This window comes from Vidua macroura, chromosome 12, assembly GCF_024509145.1.
Source record: "Vidua macroura isolate BioBank_ID:100142 chromosome 12, ASM2450914v1, whole genome shotgun sequence".
Classification (NCBI taxonomy): domain Eukaryota; kingdom Metazoa; phylum Chordata; class Aves; order Passeriformes; family Viduidae; genus Vidua; species Vidua macroura.
Genome location: NC_071582.1, coordinates 21,101,181 through 21,118,288, shown reverse-complemented (window position 1 = coordinate 21,118,288; position 17,108 = coordinate 21,101,181). Strand labels below are relative to the sequence as shown.

Below are 17,108 nucleotides of genomic sequence, written 5' to 3'. Positions count from 1 at the left end.
ATACCCTCGGTCTTTGTAAGCTGAAACCACTGAAAACCGAGGCCTCTGTTACACAAACTTTAATTATTTAGTTACTTTAATTAACTGCTCATCAGCCTGCTTTTTGTGGCTGTATTTGTTACAGGCCCTGGCAGGCCTCAGAGATACTTTCTGCTCTATGAGCTGCTCAAAATTCAGTTTTATGGGGTCACTTCTGCTGCAGCGGCCCTGGCGTGTGGCAGAAAACCCCAAAATGTGCAAAACCCAACCCAGGTGGGCTTGGGGGAGGACAAGGACACATCCCTGGAGCAGGACAAATCCCTGCATAAAGACACATCCCTGGATTCCTGCTCCCACCCATACACAGCTCCCACTCTGGTGGCTCCCTCTGATTTCACCCAGCCCTGCAAGAGGGGATGTTTCTCCCTCCAACACTTCCTATTTTGACAAAATTCAAGCTTATTTCTTCTGCTGTGCATAAATTCCTTCCCTTTTAAAATTATTTTTGGATTTTGAGGGGTGTGGGGCAGTTAAAAAGAGATTTTTTCCTTTTGCTTTGCTTCTTTAGGATCTCTTACCTGCCAGATTTGTATCCTCTACTCACTCAAGAACCGTATTCTTTATTCTACAACCTCCTCTTCTCCCCAATTCTCCTTTAATTTAAAAGGTTTCCAATGAACTATTCTGTTTTAAGGACAGCAAATACACCCAGTGGTGTGTTTTGAACCACGGCTCTCAGTAAAAATTACTTACTGAGAAGCCAATGAATTCATCAAGGCCGCTTGCCTTCTAAACATCAAGGCAATTTTATACAAAATATTAAAAAAAAAAACCCCTTAAATAATGATATTACACACATGAATTTTGCAGATGAATTTCTTACTGTAAAGTAAAAATTACTTACTGAGAAGCCAATGAATTCATCAAGGCCGCCTGCCTTCCTAAACATCGAGGCAATTTAATTGAAATATTTTTTTTTTTAAAAAAAAACCCTAAATAATGACACCACACACATGAATTTTGCAGATCGATTCTCAGCGTCTCAGCACCCGCACGCAGGGCGAGGTTTATTAAAAAAAAAAACCAAAAAAAAACACAACCCAAAAAGGCCCAACCCTTGTAAGTACTTTTACGACCCTTTGTGTAAATAACGTTTACATAATTTAAACAGTTTGCTCAGCTTTGCTGCCCCATCTGCCCAAGGCCCCCGAGCCCCCTGCTCTGGGAAGGGATGCGGAGCCAGAAGGTCTCGGGGAGCCGGGAGTTAATGGCACGGATCATTTCCACCCAGGGCACGGCAGTTTGCAAACCCAGCTCACCATTGAGTGATGAAGTGCACAAATGGCTCCGAGAACTCCCCGGCTGGAAGCACCGGCGATTCCTGGGATTGCAGGAGACAAGGAGCAGTCAGGAGCAGGCAACAGCTTTTTTTTTTTTTTTTGCTTTTTTTTTTTTTTTTTTTTTTTTTTTTTTTTTTGAGGTAGAAAGCAAAATAACAGCAAGACACACACACACACACACAAAACCCCCCCAGGAATAATAACCCCAAAAGCCTTCTTTTCACACGCAGGATTTGAGACAGAAAGGTACAAATTCTTTGGAGGATGTGTTATAAAACACTGAATTTCAACTAATGAGTATTACACAATGGGTAAAAACATGTGGAAAGACACTGAGGGGAGGTGAAAAAAGGACAATGATAGCCACAGGGTAAAAAGGAAGGTAGGGAAAGTGTAAATGAGAAATTAATGATTATTTAAGTAACACACAAATGGTCTTGTAATTAACAAAGAGCTGTGAAATTATTCTTGTGTTGACCTTTGTTTCTTTCACTGCATTCGCTATTTATTTACACTCATGTTTATTTACACTTATTCATTTTCCAGGCTGTCCTCATATGCTGCCTGTTCACGATTTAAAAGGCAAAAAGAATTTTTAAAAGCCAAAAAAAAAAAAAGAGCAGGATTTACCAGGCTAGTGGTAGAAAACAACCAGCCAGTATTTATGGAAATAAAAAAAGGGAAAGAGCAGAAGGGGGAAAAAAAGAAAGATGAGGAACGGGGAACAAACAACATCACCATTTGCAAAGAAGGGCTTTACGAATTTCGGAGTTTTTCCAGGAATGACGGAGAGCTCCACTGTGTTTATAGTGTAACAGCTCAGGATGTAATGAAATTACACTGCAGAGTACTTTAACAGTGTCATCTCATTAGACCTACAGTTGGAACAAGAGAGCCACATAAAACACGCAGCTGCAAATGACTCCATTCTCATCTATTCTCATTTGCTATTAAAAATACCTTTCGGCGTCTTTTTTCCTCCCTGACATCCCTCCACAAAGTACCCTGCAAAGTATGATACATGCACCTATTTAAATTAACAAAGGAATGACTTATTTTAATCTCACTGTGCTTTGGAGTGCTTTGGCCATTTGGATGAGCAATATATCATTACATACAACCTTCCAGCGCTGCAGGCAAGAAACTCGGAGCGTGCAGCATTTGGTGGGAGCCAAACAATTTCTCTAGCACACAACTGTGTCAAATGCATGCATGTATTCATTATGGGGAACGGGGAAATAGCTTTGATGTAGTGGAAAAAAGAAGATGATAAAAGCACCTCTGCAATGTGTGTGCCATTATCAATGGTGGCAGATAGACACGACTGCAGAGCCTCCTGCGTGATTAGTAAATATACATATAATTGCTGTGGCCAATTATCAGAAAAATGAGATCGGTAATTACAAGAGAGAAAATTAACTAGAACTCTTATTAAGGCTTTGTTTCCAATCCGAACAATTGGAAACTGCTGGAAAACACAATTAAATCAGAAGTAGCTGAAGAGTAAAAGGAGAGGCCAAAATTGCTTGACAATTTTCAAAGACTTCTATTAAATACAAGGAGTGCTTGATAGAACGTGGCCAAATTCTCTTTGAACTCGGGCTGGGTGAGGGAGAGGTTATTGTTTCCAAACTTAGAAATGACAGCAATCTAGGCAAGGTTTCTGCTGCAGAGTGCAGGGAACACAAGGAAATCAGCAGCACAATTCAACTTTCTCCACTTCAAAGCACTGCCCATGAAAATTATCTGTATTCATAGTGAAAACACTGAGGGAAACACCAGCCTTGGATTTGCCTCTCTCCATCCTCTCCTCCTCCCCAGCAGAGCCTTCCTGGGCTTCTCCCTGAAGCCACTGGGAGGGACCCAGAAGGGACAAGTAGGAAATGTTCCAGACACAGAATCCATGGGATGGACCCAAAAGAGACAGGTAGGAAATGTTCCAGACACAGAATGGACCCAAAAGAGACAGGTAGGAAATGTTCTGGGTAGAGAATCCATGGGATGGACCCAGAAGGGACAGGTAGGAAATGTTCCAGACACAGAATGGACCCAAAAGAGACAGGTAGGAAATGTTCCAGGCACAGAATCCACAGAATGGACCCAAAAGGGACTGGCAGGAAATGTTCTGGGTACAGAATCCATGGGATGGACCCAGAAGGGACAAGTAGGAAATGTTCCAGACACAGAATCCATGGGATGGACCCAAAATGGACAGGTAGGAAATGCTCCAGGCACAGAATGGACCCAAAAGGGACTGGCAGGAAATGCTCCAGGCACAGAATGGACCCAAAAGGGACAGGTAGGAAATGTTCTGGGTACAGAATCCACAGAATGGACCCAAAAAGGGACAGGCAGGAAATGCTCCAGGCACAGAATCCACGGGACACCATTCCCTGGGGAACTGGCAGTGCCCAGCAAGCCACCCCTGCTGTTTATTTTAACTCAGATGCCAGTGAGGAGCTTTTTCCAAGCCAGCCCTCCCTCCCAGGGGCTGCCAGCTCAGCTCAGTCCACGCTGCAGGATCGGGATGGGCATCCAGCACTTCACACTCATTTGGGAGGTGATAATTTCTGCATTCACAAGAGATGACGGGCCCATAATGGAGAGAAAGCTCATTAGGAGAGGGGAGGAGAAGCTGATGAGCTGCTCTGGAGGCACCAGAGTCCCACTCTGGTTATTCCAAACCCTCTGGGCTCATCAGGCAAAGGGAGAAGTTGTTCCAACACCAGCATAAAAACCTGGACCGTGCAGCTCCTGTCCTGCAGCACAACCACAGGACAAGGGGCTCCTGCCTAAGAAAATTTTATCTGGATGGAAGTAAAGGTTAAATCCTATTTTCCCCCCATTTTTGGGGTATATTTTTATATTTAATTCAGGTATTTGATCTGCTGGCCATGGCCACACCTGGGCTGGTTTGCTCTGAGGAGCTGAGGAGGAGATTTTGTGTGGAAAGGTGGAGATGAACACACTCTGGATCTCAGGATGGAAAGGAGATGGAGCATTCCAAGGATTTTAGTGGACACGGATTTATCAGGTATTTGCCTGAAAAATGCAAAGCCTTTTGGGAGGCTCAAGGAAATCAAGGTTGAATCTTGAGGACCCCTTCCACTAGACCAGGCTGCTCAAGCCCAGGATGTGCAGATAAAGCTTATTTTGTATCCTGAGGTTTCCCAGATGTTGTCTGACACTCCAAGAGATGGGAATAAAGGGAAATAAAGCAAAGCTACACGTCTGTACCCAGCCTGAGTGCTGGAATATGATCACATTTGCTGCACCCCAGTGACCTGCCTGATTTCCCCACCTACAAAATGAAACCACACTATAGAGGGAAAGAAAGTAGAAATCCAAGATTTTAAAGGAGTGAGGAACAGATATTTTCAATTTTGACTGGGAGAATGGTCTTTCCTTTTCATGAACTGCCACAGCTTTTGACCAGTGTCATAAAGACCTCGATACTGGGGATGATGCCAAAATGGCAGTGAAGACACAAAGGGTTCTAAGGATCCATGGAACATTATTCCCAGGACTGGCTGCTTCCCTAGGATCCAAGGAACATTTCCACAGCTGGGATCTGCTGCAGGAGATCCAAGGAATAATTCCTGGGATCTGCTGCAGGAGATCCAAGGAATAATTCCATAGCTGGGATCTCCTGCAGGAGAAGATCCAAACAACATTTCCACAGCTGGGATCTGCTGCAGAAGATCCAAGGAATAATTCCACAGCTGGGATCTCTCGCAGGAAAAAATCCAAACAACATTTCCACAGCTGGGATCTGCTGCTGAAGATCCAAGGAATAATTCCACAGTTGGGATCTGCTGCAGAAGATCCAAGGAATAATTCCACAGTTGGGATCTGCTGCAGAAGATCCAAGGAATAATTCCACAGCTGGGATCTGCTGCAGAAGATCCAAGGAATAATTCCACAGTTGGGATCTGCTGCAGAAGATCCAAGGAATAATTCCACAGCTGGGATCTGCTGCTGAAGATCCAAGGAATAATTCCACAGCTGGGATCTGCTGCAGAAGATCCAAGGAATAATTCCACAGTTGGGATCTGCTGCAGGAGATCCAAGGAGTAATTCCCAAGACTGGGATCTGCTGCAGGAGAAGACAAGAGCAGCCTCTGATTTCTCCAAACCAGCTGAGCACACCGAGCGAGGGAAGGGCAAGAGGAAAAAAGTTTGAGTGATGCCTTTGCCTTGTGAATAATGAACAGTTCAAGGAGGTCAACCCATTACAACTGAAACTGTTTAATTATTAATTATGCACAATCTATGAGCAAAAGGACAAGTTCAGAATGTTTAATGGGTGGTAACTCCGACTGGACCCTCTCTTGGCATTTTGTTATTAGCACTTGTCAGCAAGGTGCTCAGGCAGAAAGACAAAAGCACAGCGGCAGAAAATCCGAGCTGGAGGAGGAGGGAGGGCTTTAAACTTCAAACACTGCTCCTAATATTTAATTTATAGAGTGCCAGGGCTCTGGTATAAACCTTATTGACTTCCCTGGAGTCAGGGGAAGCCACATTATCTAAATGAAGACCTGAGAATGAGCGCACTGAACAATCCCTCCTGAATCCCTCTCTTTTGAAGGCAGCAATAACATCAGGATCTGCATCTTCCTTTCTTCTCCTCACAGGTCTGAACAAAGGAGGAAAGAACCACCTAAGAGCACGTCCAGAAGCCAATCCTTTGGAACCTTTGCAATATGAGCTTGAATTACAGATCCCAGCATTATCCTCACTTACTCCTCCGACTGATTATTTGGAACTTCTCCTGCTCTGTTTGCTCTCCCTAAGCAGAGCAGTGGCAGAGATGCTACTGAGGCTGAGGAAATAAATAATGTCCAGCAAATCCAAAAATAAACGTGGATAAGGCACCTTCCTCCTTTTCCTGTCCAGTTTTCAGGTTTGCATGGATAATCTCAAGAAGGAAATTCAACAGAAAACAGTTTGGAGCTGCTTATTTTGTTTTGGAAGCACTCTCAGGCCCATGAAATTTGGGAGCCGTTCCTGATTGGCAACAAACACCAAAACCCCTCAGGCCTTCCACACCTTCAGGGGTCTTACCCAACACACAATTCCTCGAGAGTGAAATATTTGCTCAGAACATATTTAAATGCCTGAGATTTATCACGTCCTTCTGCAGGAGAAATGCCACAACCTCCCTCAGTGGAAAACCAGGAATCACAGCATTCCCTAAGCATCCGAGGAACATTTCCACCACTGGCATCTGCTGCAGGAGAAGACAAGAGCAGCCTCTGATTTCTCCAAACCAGCTGTGCACAGCGAGCCAGGGAACAGGAGAGAAGCTGGAGCGATGCCACCGGGGTGGGGATGGAAAACCTGGGCTCACACCCACGTTCCTCGTGGATGGAACCACGGCCAAGCGCCAGCAGCACGTCCTGCGAGAAGCTGCTGCCAACAGGGGCTGCCCAAACCCAAGCGGGTTCCGTTCCTCTGCTCTGGGAAGGGTTAAACGTTCCTGTTCTTTCCCCTCAGCTCTGTTTGTGCAGAAGGAGCTGCCATGGTCCTGTGGCTCCAGGGCCACAGGAGGGAAGTTACCAGGAGCCAGCAAAGCAAAGCCCAGCTCCTCTCTGCTCCGGGCTCCCCCGGCGCTCCCTGCCTGTGGAACGAGCATCTCCTCTGGGCACCAACTCCTGTCCTGCCTCCTCCACGGATGCTGAAATGGCAGCATTTCATAAATAATGCCTGTGCTCTGCAAAGCCTCTCTGCCTTATCACTTCAGCCCCCCAAAATCTCTAGGATTGAAGAATTTTTAGGCTTCTCTCCTACTAAAGCTTTCAAAAAATGTATTCACTTTCCTGTAGTAGCTGCATTTCGCTTTGTGGCCAAATAGTGATTTTTAATTTTTTTTTTTTTTTTCCCCAGAAAAACTTAGATGCACCAGAAATGCTGCCAGGTGCAATTATAGGTAATAAATGTACTCCCAGAAAATTCTGAGTTGGAGGGAACCATAAGGATCACCAAGTCCAACTCCTAAGTGAATGGTCTTTGGCTACAACAAGAGTGAATGACAATATTGGACAAACTCAATATTTACTCCTACAAGAACAACTTTCTTCCACAAAATAATTATATATATCTACACATATATAAACAAAATCCATTTCTTGATTTAGATTTACTCCTTCCAGACCAACTTTCTCCCACAACATTCCTAAAACAAACCCCACTCTCTACACAAAAACCAAAACCAAAGCCTGACTTTCGATTTACTCCTACAACTTTCTTCCACAGCATTCCTAAAACAATATCTCTATATAAAACAACAACAACAACAACAACAAAAAAAATCTATTTCTGCCTTTCTAGCCAATCTACTTCAAAAGGCCTGAACAGCCCTAATGCAGGGATTTCTGACAAGTAACAAGTTGGCAGCAGCCAGCGCTGGCTGGAGGTGGCTCCGAGGCCCAGACTTGAAAGAATTCCTGGATTGCTCCTGCTCGGCTCCCACCCCGGGCAGGAAGGTGAAGGATGATTACATCTCTGCACCTCTTGCTCTTTTCTCAGTAGCAGGTGCCAAAAGTGACAAATTATCCGCGGGGGCATCTCGGTGTGAAGTTCTGTGTGCACAGGAAACTCGTTTATCTGCAGAGCCGGAGCTGGGCAGAGGCGAGGTGCAAAGGCCAATGTTTCATCCCCAAAAACACAGCCTACCTCAAAACCTCAAACCTCCTGAGGACCAGCTCCTCAAATTCCTGGGAACAGCAGAATTCCTCTCTTGGGAACGTGGGTGGGTGCTCTGGTTAAATAACCCAGTGGATGTTGGGGTTATTTGGTTGTAGCTACTGGGGGATATTTTTCAGAGCCCAGAAAAAGGGAGGAAAGAAATGATTAAGAGCAGGAATAATCCAGAGTGTGGGATGTGGCACTTCCTCCCCTTGCCATGATGGCTTAGATTTTTAGCTTTTATATATATATATTTTTTTTTAATTAGCTTTTTATATTTTAAAATGTTAGGATTTTAGCTTTTATATTTTTCAAGTATTTATAATCCTGCAATTCTTTAGTGTGTAACTCTAAACTCCATGTACAGTGTGAGCTGCTGCCTTCCCATTTTGGTCAGACACAACAGTTCCTCTCCAGCCTGGCAATCAAGGACACCTCACTGCCTCAGGCCCTGAGAGATGGAAACAAAAGTGACTTGTGGGGAGCAAACTTGGGGTAAATGACTTCATTAGCTGAAGCTGTAATTGGGAAATTAACCCCCAGTATGCAAATGGACCAAACTTATAAAAGTGTGAAAACCTGTGGTCCATTTTTTGGGTGTAGGAATGCCTGAAATGTACCTGAAAGCCCTACAACAAACATCACTGATTTTTATTCCCTTACTTTTGTCTGGCCTCGGCTTTTAGGTAGCCCCAAAAAGGCATCAGCCAGGCTCTGTGCCTCTGAAGGGCCTGCAAAAACAGGTTAATCCTTCCACCAGAAGTGTAATTGCTTTTTCTCTCCAACAACCCAAGAATTCCTCCCTCTCCTGTCGCTCATCAGGCAGCAGAGCACGGCAGGTTTGGGCAGACAAACACACACGGCCACACCGAGGGGACCTGGCAAAAAACTCAACCCATTTGTTGTTCCCTTCCCTCCCCTGCACCCTCCTGATGCATTTTTATTGCTTTTTCATAAAACACCGCTGCAAATAATCAAGCATGACCATTGACATCCACAAGATTGAGTTTTAGGAACCATTAAATGAGCTTGTTCTCCTGGGAAGGTTCTTGCTCAGGTTGGTCTAAAGGTAATTATTCAGCAATTCCTACCTGTGGTTTTACCTTGTTCCTGTAGAAGTCTCTGAATCTCATACACTGGTAAGGTCACAGTTTCTGTCTCCATAAAACTGTTCCTTAAACCAGCTTATCCACAAACCAAATTATTGTAGGTTTGGGTAAACACACACACACACGTGTTTAACCTATGGAAATCTCCAAAATGCCAGAAATTTCCAGGTTTCCTACATTTAAATCAATAGCTGAGAACCTAAAGAGAAATTCCTAAAGAAAAGAAATTAAATCTTGCTTCACTCTGAGCCTTGTGGAGTTTTTTTACTGCATTTACAGCAAGAGCAAAATGCAGCATGGATTCATTAAGGTGAAGGAATTCAGGAACCCTCCTCATGTTATTTGATCAAGCTGAACATCCTGGGAATTTTTAAGGCTATTCCAATAAGTAGAGGGGCATATTTAGCCCCATTAAAAAAAAGATAATAGGAACAACTATACAGAAAACATGGATTAAGTGCAAGTTAATTTTTTTTTCCACAGGAAAATCTGAAAACATATTGACAGTGAAATGCTTCACAGCTCAGCGTTAACACTCCACCAGCTCTTAAATGTTCCTGGAGTAAGGATTTAAAAAGAGACAAAAAAAAAAAAAAAAAAAAAAAAAAAGAGGTCTTTGATTTGTGGAGTTTGGAAAGTCCTTGAGCTAGATTAAACTGCAGTCTTGTGAGACCAAGTATCTCTGTGGGGGCACTTGACAGAAATGCTCAAGAAACTCATGGAAAGCTTCTCTCTGCTTACTCATGAAGCCATCAGGCTAAGGATTCATGAGGACAACTAATTAATTTTTCTTCTCAATTTCTGCCTGGCTTGTTCAACCAGGCAGGTTTTGCAATGCTGCCTCCTGTTTGTACAAACCAGGATTTGCTCTTGGAAGTCTCCCCTCCCCGAGCTTCTGATGGAATTGGAATAACACAATCATGTAAAACTGCAAAAATCGAGTTCTTTTCCTCCCTCATCCAATACAATTAAAACCAAATAAACCAAAAGCAACACTTACATCACAATTCCAGTGAGACAAACCACGGCACCTTTGAAACCAAAATTAATTTCTCTCAGGTGAGGGAGAAGAAAAGGTTGGAAAGCAGAGCTGATGTTTAACTACAGAGCTGGAGCCCCAAGTGCTCCAGGGGCTGGCAGGAATTGCTTTCCCAGAAGGGACACTCCAACTGCACAAAGGTTAAACAAAACAGCCCTGCAGAGCTGAAGGAATATTTAAAGGACCCTACAGGATGTTTTCCAGCTTTCTGCCTGTCCAAGCTTCTCCACATGCAGAGCAGACACCTCTAAAGCTGTGGGATCCAAAGGATGGGAAGCTGAAATGCTGAAAACCACAAAGCTCCTCCTGGGGCTGCGCTTTTGGGATTTTTGTACCCAGTCTGCAACCACCCAGGGAATGCTGAGCTGAGCAGAGAGCAGGAGAAATGGCATCTCTAGAAGGTTTCAGGAATTCTGCAGCTGGAATACAGGTTGGATTGATGAATTTAGAGCTATTTTCCAACCGAAATGATTCTGAACAGTGATTTCCTACTAACATATTTTGACAGCAAGATAACAGGGAAATAAGTGCCTACAGCTGGAAGGGCCTTGAAAATAATGACACTTCTCAACCTACTTCAAGGGATGCAAAAAAATGCCATGAACAGAGCTCTGATTTACCTGAAAAACCCAATCCCACGTTTTCTGCAGAGGTGCACAACCCAGTAACTCACCAGTTACCAAACTGGGAATGCAGACCTGCCTCATTTACCTTTTACACTGAGATTTTCTAATACATCAAAAGGAAAATGCAGAATTATGACCAATGCTACAGTTCTCGGAATTTGGAAGTGGAATTTGATTTCCTGAGTGACCCTTGCAGATATCAGAACACTTAAGAGGCCCAGGTGGGGTGTCTGGGATATTGCTGGAGATCTGGAGGCTGAGCAAGGAACAAGTAGGGCTTTTTCTGTCAGCTCAAGAGAAAATAGAAGGGAAATTGTGAGGCTGTGAGCAGTGAGAATGTTAAAAACCTATGGATTCTACCTGCAATTTTTAGCATTTTTCCAGTCAAAGAATCACGGGATTGCCAAAGTTGGAAGAGACCTCCAAGGTCACTGAGTCCAGCTGCCAACCCAGCACCTCCATGCTCACCACTGAGCCTTGTCCCCAAGTGCCACATCCACACTTCTTGGAACATTCCCAGGGCTGGTGACTCCACCACTGCCTTGGGCAGCCTGTTCCAATGCTTCTCCACAAAGAAATTGTTCCCAATATCCAAACTAAACCTCTCCTGGCCCAGCCTGAGGCCGTTCCCTCTCCTCCTGTCCCTGTTCCCTGCTCCCAGCCCGACCCTCCCGGCTGTCCCCTCCTGTCAGGAGCTGTGCAGAGCCACAAGGTCCCCCCTGAGCCTCCTTTTCTCCAGGCTGAGCCCCTTCCCAGCTCCCTCAGCTGCTCCTGGGGCTCTGGGGTTTCCATTTCTAACTCCTAGTTCTACTCTTTTTGTGCATCTGGAACAGATTCCAACAAAAACTTTTAGGAATTGCTTGAAACTGCACCTATTGCTTTGGAAGCACAATCCCCATCCATGGCAAATTCCTTGGCTGTACCACCATGAAAGACAAAGTCACATTCAGGATAGCTTCCCAGCCAGGCTCCTGCTTCCAGCCCCTGTCCATCCCTCATGTGGAACGTTCTGGAAAGGCTCTCAGAGCCAGCGAGGCGTGTCCTTCCCAACGGGAATCACCGGCCGCACGTCCTGGAGCTGGGGACAAACTGAGCCCAGTGCTGGAATATCCAACACCCCAAATAACAGCAGCCTGCCTTTGCTGCTGCCTGTGGCAGGAGGAACTCCTCTAACAGCCAGTCCATCCCACCTCTGGGCCAGGAGCAGGGATCTTGCCATGGTGGGAGCTGCTGCTCCAATTAGGATCGGTGCTTAAACGAGCGTGGCTCATTTGGAGCTGGATCAGAGCTCACTCGGAGGCACCACATGGTAAAAAATAAAGGCTCTGGCAGGCACGTTTATCCCATCCACACAATGCTCCTCGCTAATTCTGCCATTAAAAATAATCCCAGCCCTGATGCATCAGCAGCCACATAAGATCATTTCTCAACAGAACCCATCAGGCACGGTTTGTGGTGATTTCAGAGGAACCACTGGCTGGTTTTGCTCCAGTTGTCCTGCTTCTCAAATGGCTTATTCACCCTTTCTATGAGTCAGCTGAAGTCCTAGAAAATGAACAAATACACCTCTCAAACTGCCAAACTGTGCTTCACTAAGAGTTTAAAGCCAGCTCCAAAACCCTCACTGCTGCAGAAAACCTAAAACTTCCCAAGGAATTTTTATTCCAGTGTCCTCTATCTCAAGTTGCTCCAAGCCCCATCCAGCCTGGCCTTGGACACTTCCAGGAATGGGGCAGTCACAGCTTCTCTGGGCAGCTGAATTAATTAATCCTAGTAATTAATATTAGCTTGGATTCCTGCCGTGTTTTGGTGGAAGTTCTACCAAATCCCATCACTACCAGTACCAGCAAGTGACTACCAGAGAGAATAAAGATCTTCACTTCATCACTTTAAAACATCTCTAGGTTCTCCTGGATCAGGCTCTGAAGCTTTAGCTGGATCCAGGGGAAGCATTGAGGGAATTTTAAGATCTCCAAGGGGAAAAATTGACCCAGAATAACCAGTCTTGCAAACCAGGATTTCTAATTCTGAATATTCCCATTCTGACATCGAGTGTGTTCAAAACAAAGCGAGTGGAGCTTAAAAGAACTTTCAGCTGAGCTGTGCTCTGTCACCTGGAGCTTCAACAGCCCACACTGACCACCACCTCAGGAGAATGATGACTTCACTTGCTGTGGAACATAAAAAAAATCTAAAAAATACCAAAATGCCACTGGTGAAGGTACTCAGATGTTTACAGCCAGCACAAAGTTCCCTGGCTGAAGTTTTGGTGAGAAGACTGGAGCAGGTCTGGTCCTGAGGAGATGTGAAAGCTGCCAGAAGGTCACAGAATCCTTTAGGTTGGAAAAGATCTCTCAGATCATCAAGTCCAATAATCCACCCCAATTTGAGCTCCTCGGAGCTCAGATTCAGAACACCCATTTAAAAGAATTCTGGATTACTGCCAGGCTCTGCTCACAATCCCTTTTTTGTGAAGAAAACTTTAATTATGTGGTTGAAGTATCTAGTGCTGCTCAGGAAAGCCTTTAACACTCCACTTTTCCCCAAGTTTTTTATCCACTTCTCCTTGGACTCTGAGCAGAGCATCACCACCTACGAGATGGGGAAGTTTGGTGAACTTTGTGTTGTTTTCAACTGAAAAGGGAAGATTTCTCTCTGAATTTCTGAACAACCTGGGGGAGAAATCCATCCACAGTTTGCACTAACAGAACCTCTCACTGCTTCAAGAGCTGCAAAATCTCCTGACCCACGTTCCCCTCGATGAGGAAAAAAGAAACAAAGGCAGGATCCCACCACAAGGAATGAAACACAAAGCACAGAGCAGGGGCTTTGTGTAAAACACTGAATTACTGAATTTTGGGGTGCTGCTCTCCCAGCCCTTCCCAGGGCACCCCGTTTCTAATGGCTGGAGTAATTAATCACACACGGAGTTGTTGGCAACCCAACGTAATCCTGACGCAAACAGAACACGATCCTCAGTGAAAATGTTCTTTTCTAACCCCAATCCTTGCCCCTCCTTGAGGATGGAGAGGGCCTTCTGCTGGTGGCAATGCCACCTCTGGTGCTCTGGAATATCCACGCCTCCAGCAAAGATGTGTGTAAGAGGAATAACGACGGAGGGAAGAGATTAAGGAAACAGAATTCCCTAAGCAGCACCCGAAGAAGCAGATCTCCACCAAGAGCCAGGGCAAAGAGAGACTGGGAAAACTTCTCTTGACACAGAGGATCTTTGCCCATTTTAATGCAACTGCACCCCTCGAGGCCCAAATGCCACTTTAGGAAGAAGTTCAGCTCAGCCACCAAGTCATTCCCTACCAGAAGGACAGAAGTGCTCTCTGAGGTGAGCCCAGGAGGGTGGAGACAACAGAGAGGAGCACTTGGCTCATCCCAAGCGCCACAAAAATGACAGGGACAGGCTGGGAGCAGCTGGATGACTTCAGACAGGTTTTAGACACATCAGCACCCAGAACTCAACTTGAGGAGCTGGAAACGACCTCCTGCTGGAGGCTGAGGCAACTCTGTAGAGAGTGGGGTCTCCTTTTTTCCTGATGGAACCCCCTAATTAGCAGTGTCACCTTATAAACACTAAAAATGAAGCAAACTCCAGTTTTTTTTGACAGCACAACCATTTGCAGCCTTTTAAAAAGGATTCAAGTGGTGATACAGTTATTAAAGAGATTTCAGTCTCTTGACTTTGAGCTGCTTCTTTCAAGGGAGAAAAAAACCTCCACTTTTTCAAGGATTCTGGAACATTTTTCAAGTGTTTAGAAGACAGGGGTCTGCCCTCAGCTATCTCCTCATTGTTCAGAGTTGGGCTCCTGCTACAGCTCAGCTGGGGAGGGATGTGGGAGATGCAAGGAGTGTTTCTCTCCAGAAATGTGATGTTTTGCCACTGAAATCCAGTCTCCTGCTCACACCTGCATCTCCTGCATCCTGGTATTTTATTGTGGCCTTCTGGCTGAATAAAAATGTTTGGATGACATTCAGGTGCTCTCCTGCTTACCCCTCATTTTCTCTCCTCGTTAAAATGCCCTTTTTGCCCATCAAAACCTCCTTGAACACACCCACGTTGAAGATTTGGTTGTCCCTGTCCCAACTCATCAGAGGAAGGAGTCCCACGACGAGGCTGAGGCTCCAGGACCCCGGCAGCTCCGAGCCCTGCCTCGTGAGACACCCAAATCTTGGATAAACTCAATATTTAGAGCAGAAAAGCAGCAGAGAGCGGGACCAGGCCAGTTCATGTGTGAGAGCTCCAAGCTGCAACTTGTGCTGGGGAGGATGTTGGGCATTGTGCTTCATTAGGAAACAAAATATAAGCTTTCCACTCCATTAGGAATGACTTTAGGAGTGAAAGCACATAAGACGACGACTCACCTCATCAACAATGCACTGCAATAACTGGAGAGGCTGCAATGGCAAGGAGAGAGGGGGGAAAAAAAAGTATTAGACTATATGCAATATCTTTACAGTGGAGTGGAAAGAAAAAATCATTAATGCAATAAAATATAGCAAGATTAATCAACGGCAGCAAACTCTTATCAAAACATTGATGCTCAGGATGTTCTATTATTTCTAATGGTACCTAATCTAATACAGGCAGTTAAAGGTTTGCATTTTCTTCAAAATGCAATTTGCTAAGTTTAAAACAAGGCATTCAAGCATGCAGAGGGAGCAGCCATCAGGAAAAAGAAAAGTGAATTTTTTTCTGAACTCATAAAGCTTACCATTAAAGATCCCTGGTTTTTCTGAATCTGAAAAAAGACAATATGTAATTAGCATGTCATAATCAAAATGACTCACTTGGACACATTATGATCACTGAGAGAAAATTATTGCATCGCTGGTGGCAATTTGTGGGCATGTGTTAACACAATTTACATAATGAAAATACACAAATGTTAATAGCTCGCTTCTCATTTATAGGCGAAAGTCAGCAGAATGTTAATTTCACACAACACTTTTTAGTACCCTCCAGGTTGTATTAGAATAGGAAGAAAAACCATAATCCATTTCAAAAGGCTGTTTACGATTCAGATATAAATAATGTTTTATATTGCTAGATTGTGAACACTGGGCTTAATGTTGCAATCATTGCTAATGTTATGAAGCTCACTCTTTTTAAATTAAAAACCGATTTATTTAAAATTGAAATTAAATCATAGTCAGAAATTAGAATTCTGGATTACTGCCAGGCTCTGCTCACAATCCCTTTTTTGTGAAGAAAACTTTAATTATGTGGTTGAAGTATCTAGTGCTGCTCAGGAAAGCCTTTAACACTCCACTTTTCCCCAAGTTTTTTATCCACTTCTCCTTGGACTCTGAGCAGAGCATCACCACCTATGAGATGGGGAAGTTTGGTGAACTTTGTGTTGTTTTCAACTGAAAAGGGAAGATTTCTCTCTGAATTTCTGAACAACCTGGGGGAGAAATCCATCCACAGTTTGCACTAACAGAACCTCTCACTGCTTCAAGAGCTGCAAAATCTCCTGACCCACGTTCCCCTCGATGAGGAAAAAAGAAACAAAGGCAGGATCCCACCACAAGGAATGAAACACAAAGCACAGAGCAGGGGCTTTGTGTAAAACACTGAATTACTGAATTTTGGGGTGCTGCTCTCCCAGCACTTCCCAGGGCACCCCGTTTCTAATGGCTGGGGTAATTAATCACCTGGTTTTGCCCAACACACACGGAGTTGTTGGCAACCCAACGTAATCCTGACGCAAACAGAACACGATCCTCAGTGAAAATGTTCTTTTCTAACCCCAATCCTCTGCCTTGCCCCTTCCATTCCATACTCTCCCCTGCCTGGTGCCGGGATGATGAATGTTTGGGCTCCCAGCAGCTTTGGGAGCTCTTTCCCCATCCCCAGGCAGGGGCAGGATCCTCCAGGAACACTTTTCCAGCTGTAAAATGGGACAGAGAGGAGGGTGAAGACCAGCACCAAGGAAACAGCTGCTGTTACACACCTCAAGTCTTTTATTACTGTATCAGCAGCACACAAAGTTCCTGAGTAAAAATCTATTTTTTCTAAGGAGGAAAATTCAATAGTAAATAGGCAGAAGCAGCCCATTATATTTTTTAATCGTCAATCTCCATCTATTAGAATTCAACAGAATAAATCTGCTGGTTTTGCTAATAAGCGAAATATTCCGTGGCTATAAAAACCCTTTATTTTTTTTCCCCTACTTCACTTCCAGATGTTAAATGACAAAATAGACTGAGCTTATTCAATAGGGATGATTTGGAGCTTCTTTACATTAGAGCACAGGAACAGTTTTTAGCCAAACAGATCATCAGTCACATTTCCTTCCTGGAAAAATAGCTCTTG

The 17,108-nt window shown here is 44.5% G+C and overlaps 1 protein-coding gene across 3 annotated transcripts in view; it reads right to left on the bottom strand.

The window, feature by feature from the left end:
• MAP2K5 (mitogen-activated protein kinase kinase 5) overlaps positions 1-17,108 on the bottom strand; it is a 146,134-nt gene that overhangs the window by 20,252 nt on the left and 108,774 nt on the right. For all 3 annotated transcript variants that reach the window (XM_053988650.1, XM_053988649.1, XM_053988651.1), the window contains 3 exons: positions 15,505-15,531; positions 15,155-15,187; positions 1,299-1,360 (listed from right to left, as the gene is read on the bottom strand). In XM_053988650.1, coding sequence (XP_053844625.1) covers positions 1,299-1,360; positions 15,155-15,187; positions 15,505-15,531 — 122 coding nt within the window. The remainder of the gene's footprint in view (positions 1-1,298; positions 1,361-15,154; positions 15,188-15,504; positions 15,532-17,108) is intronic.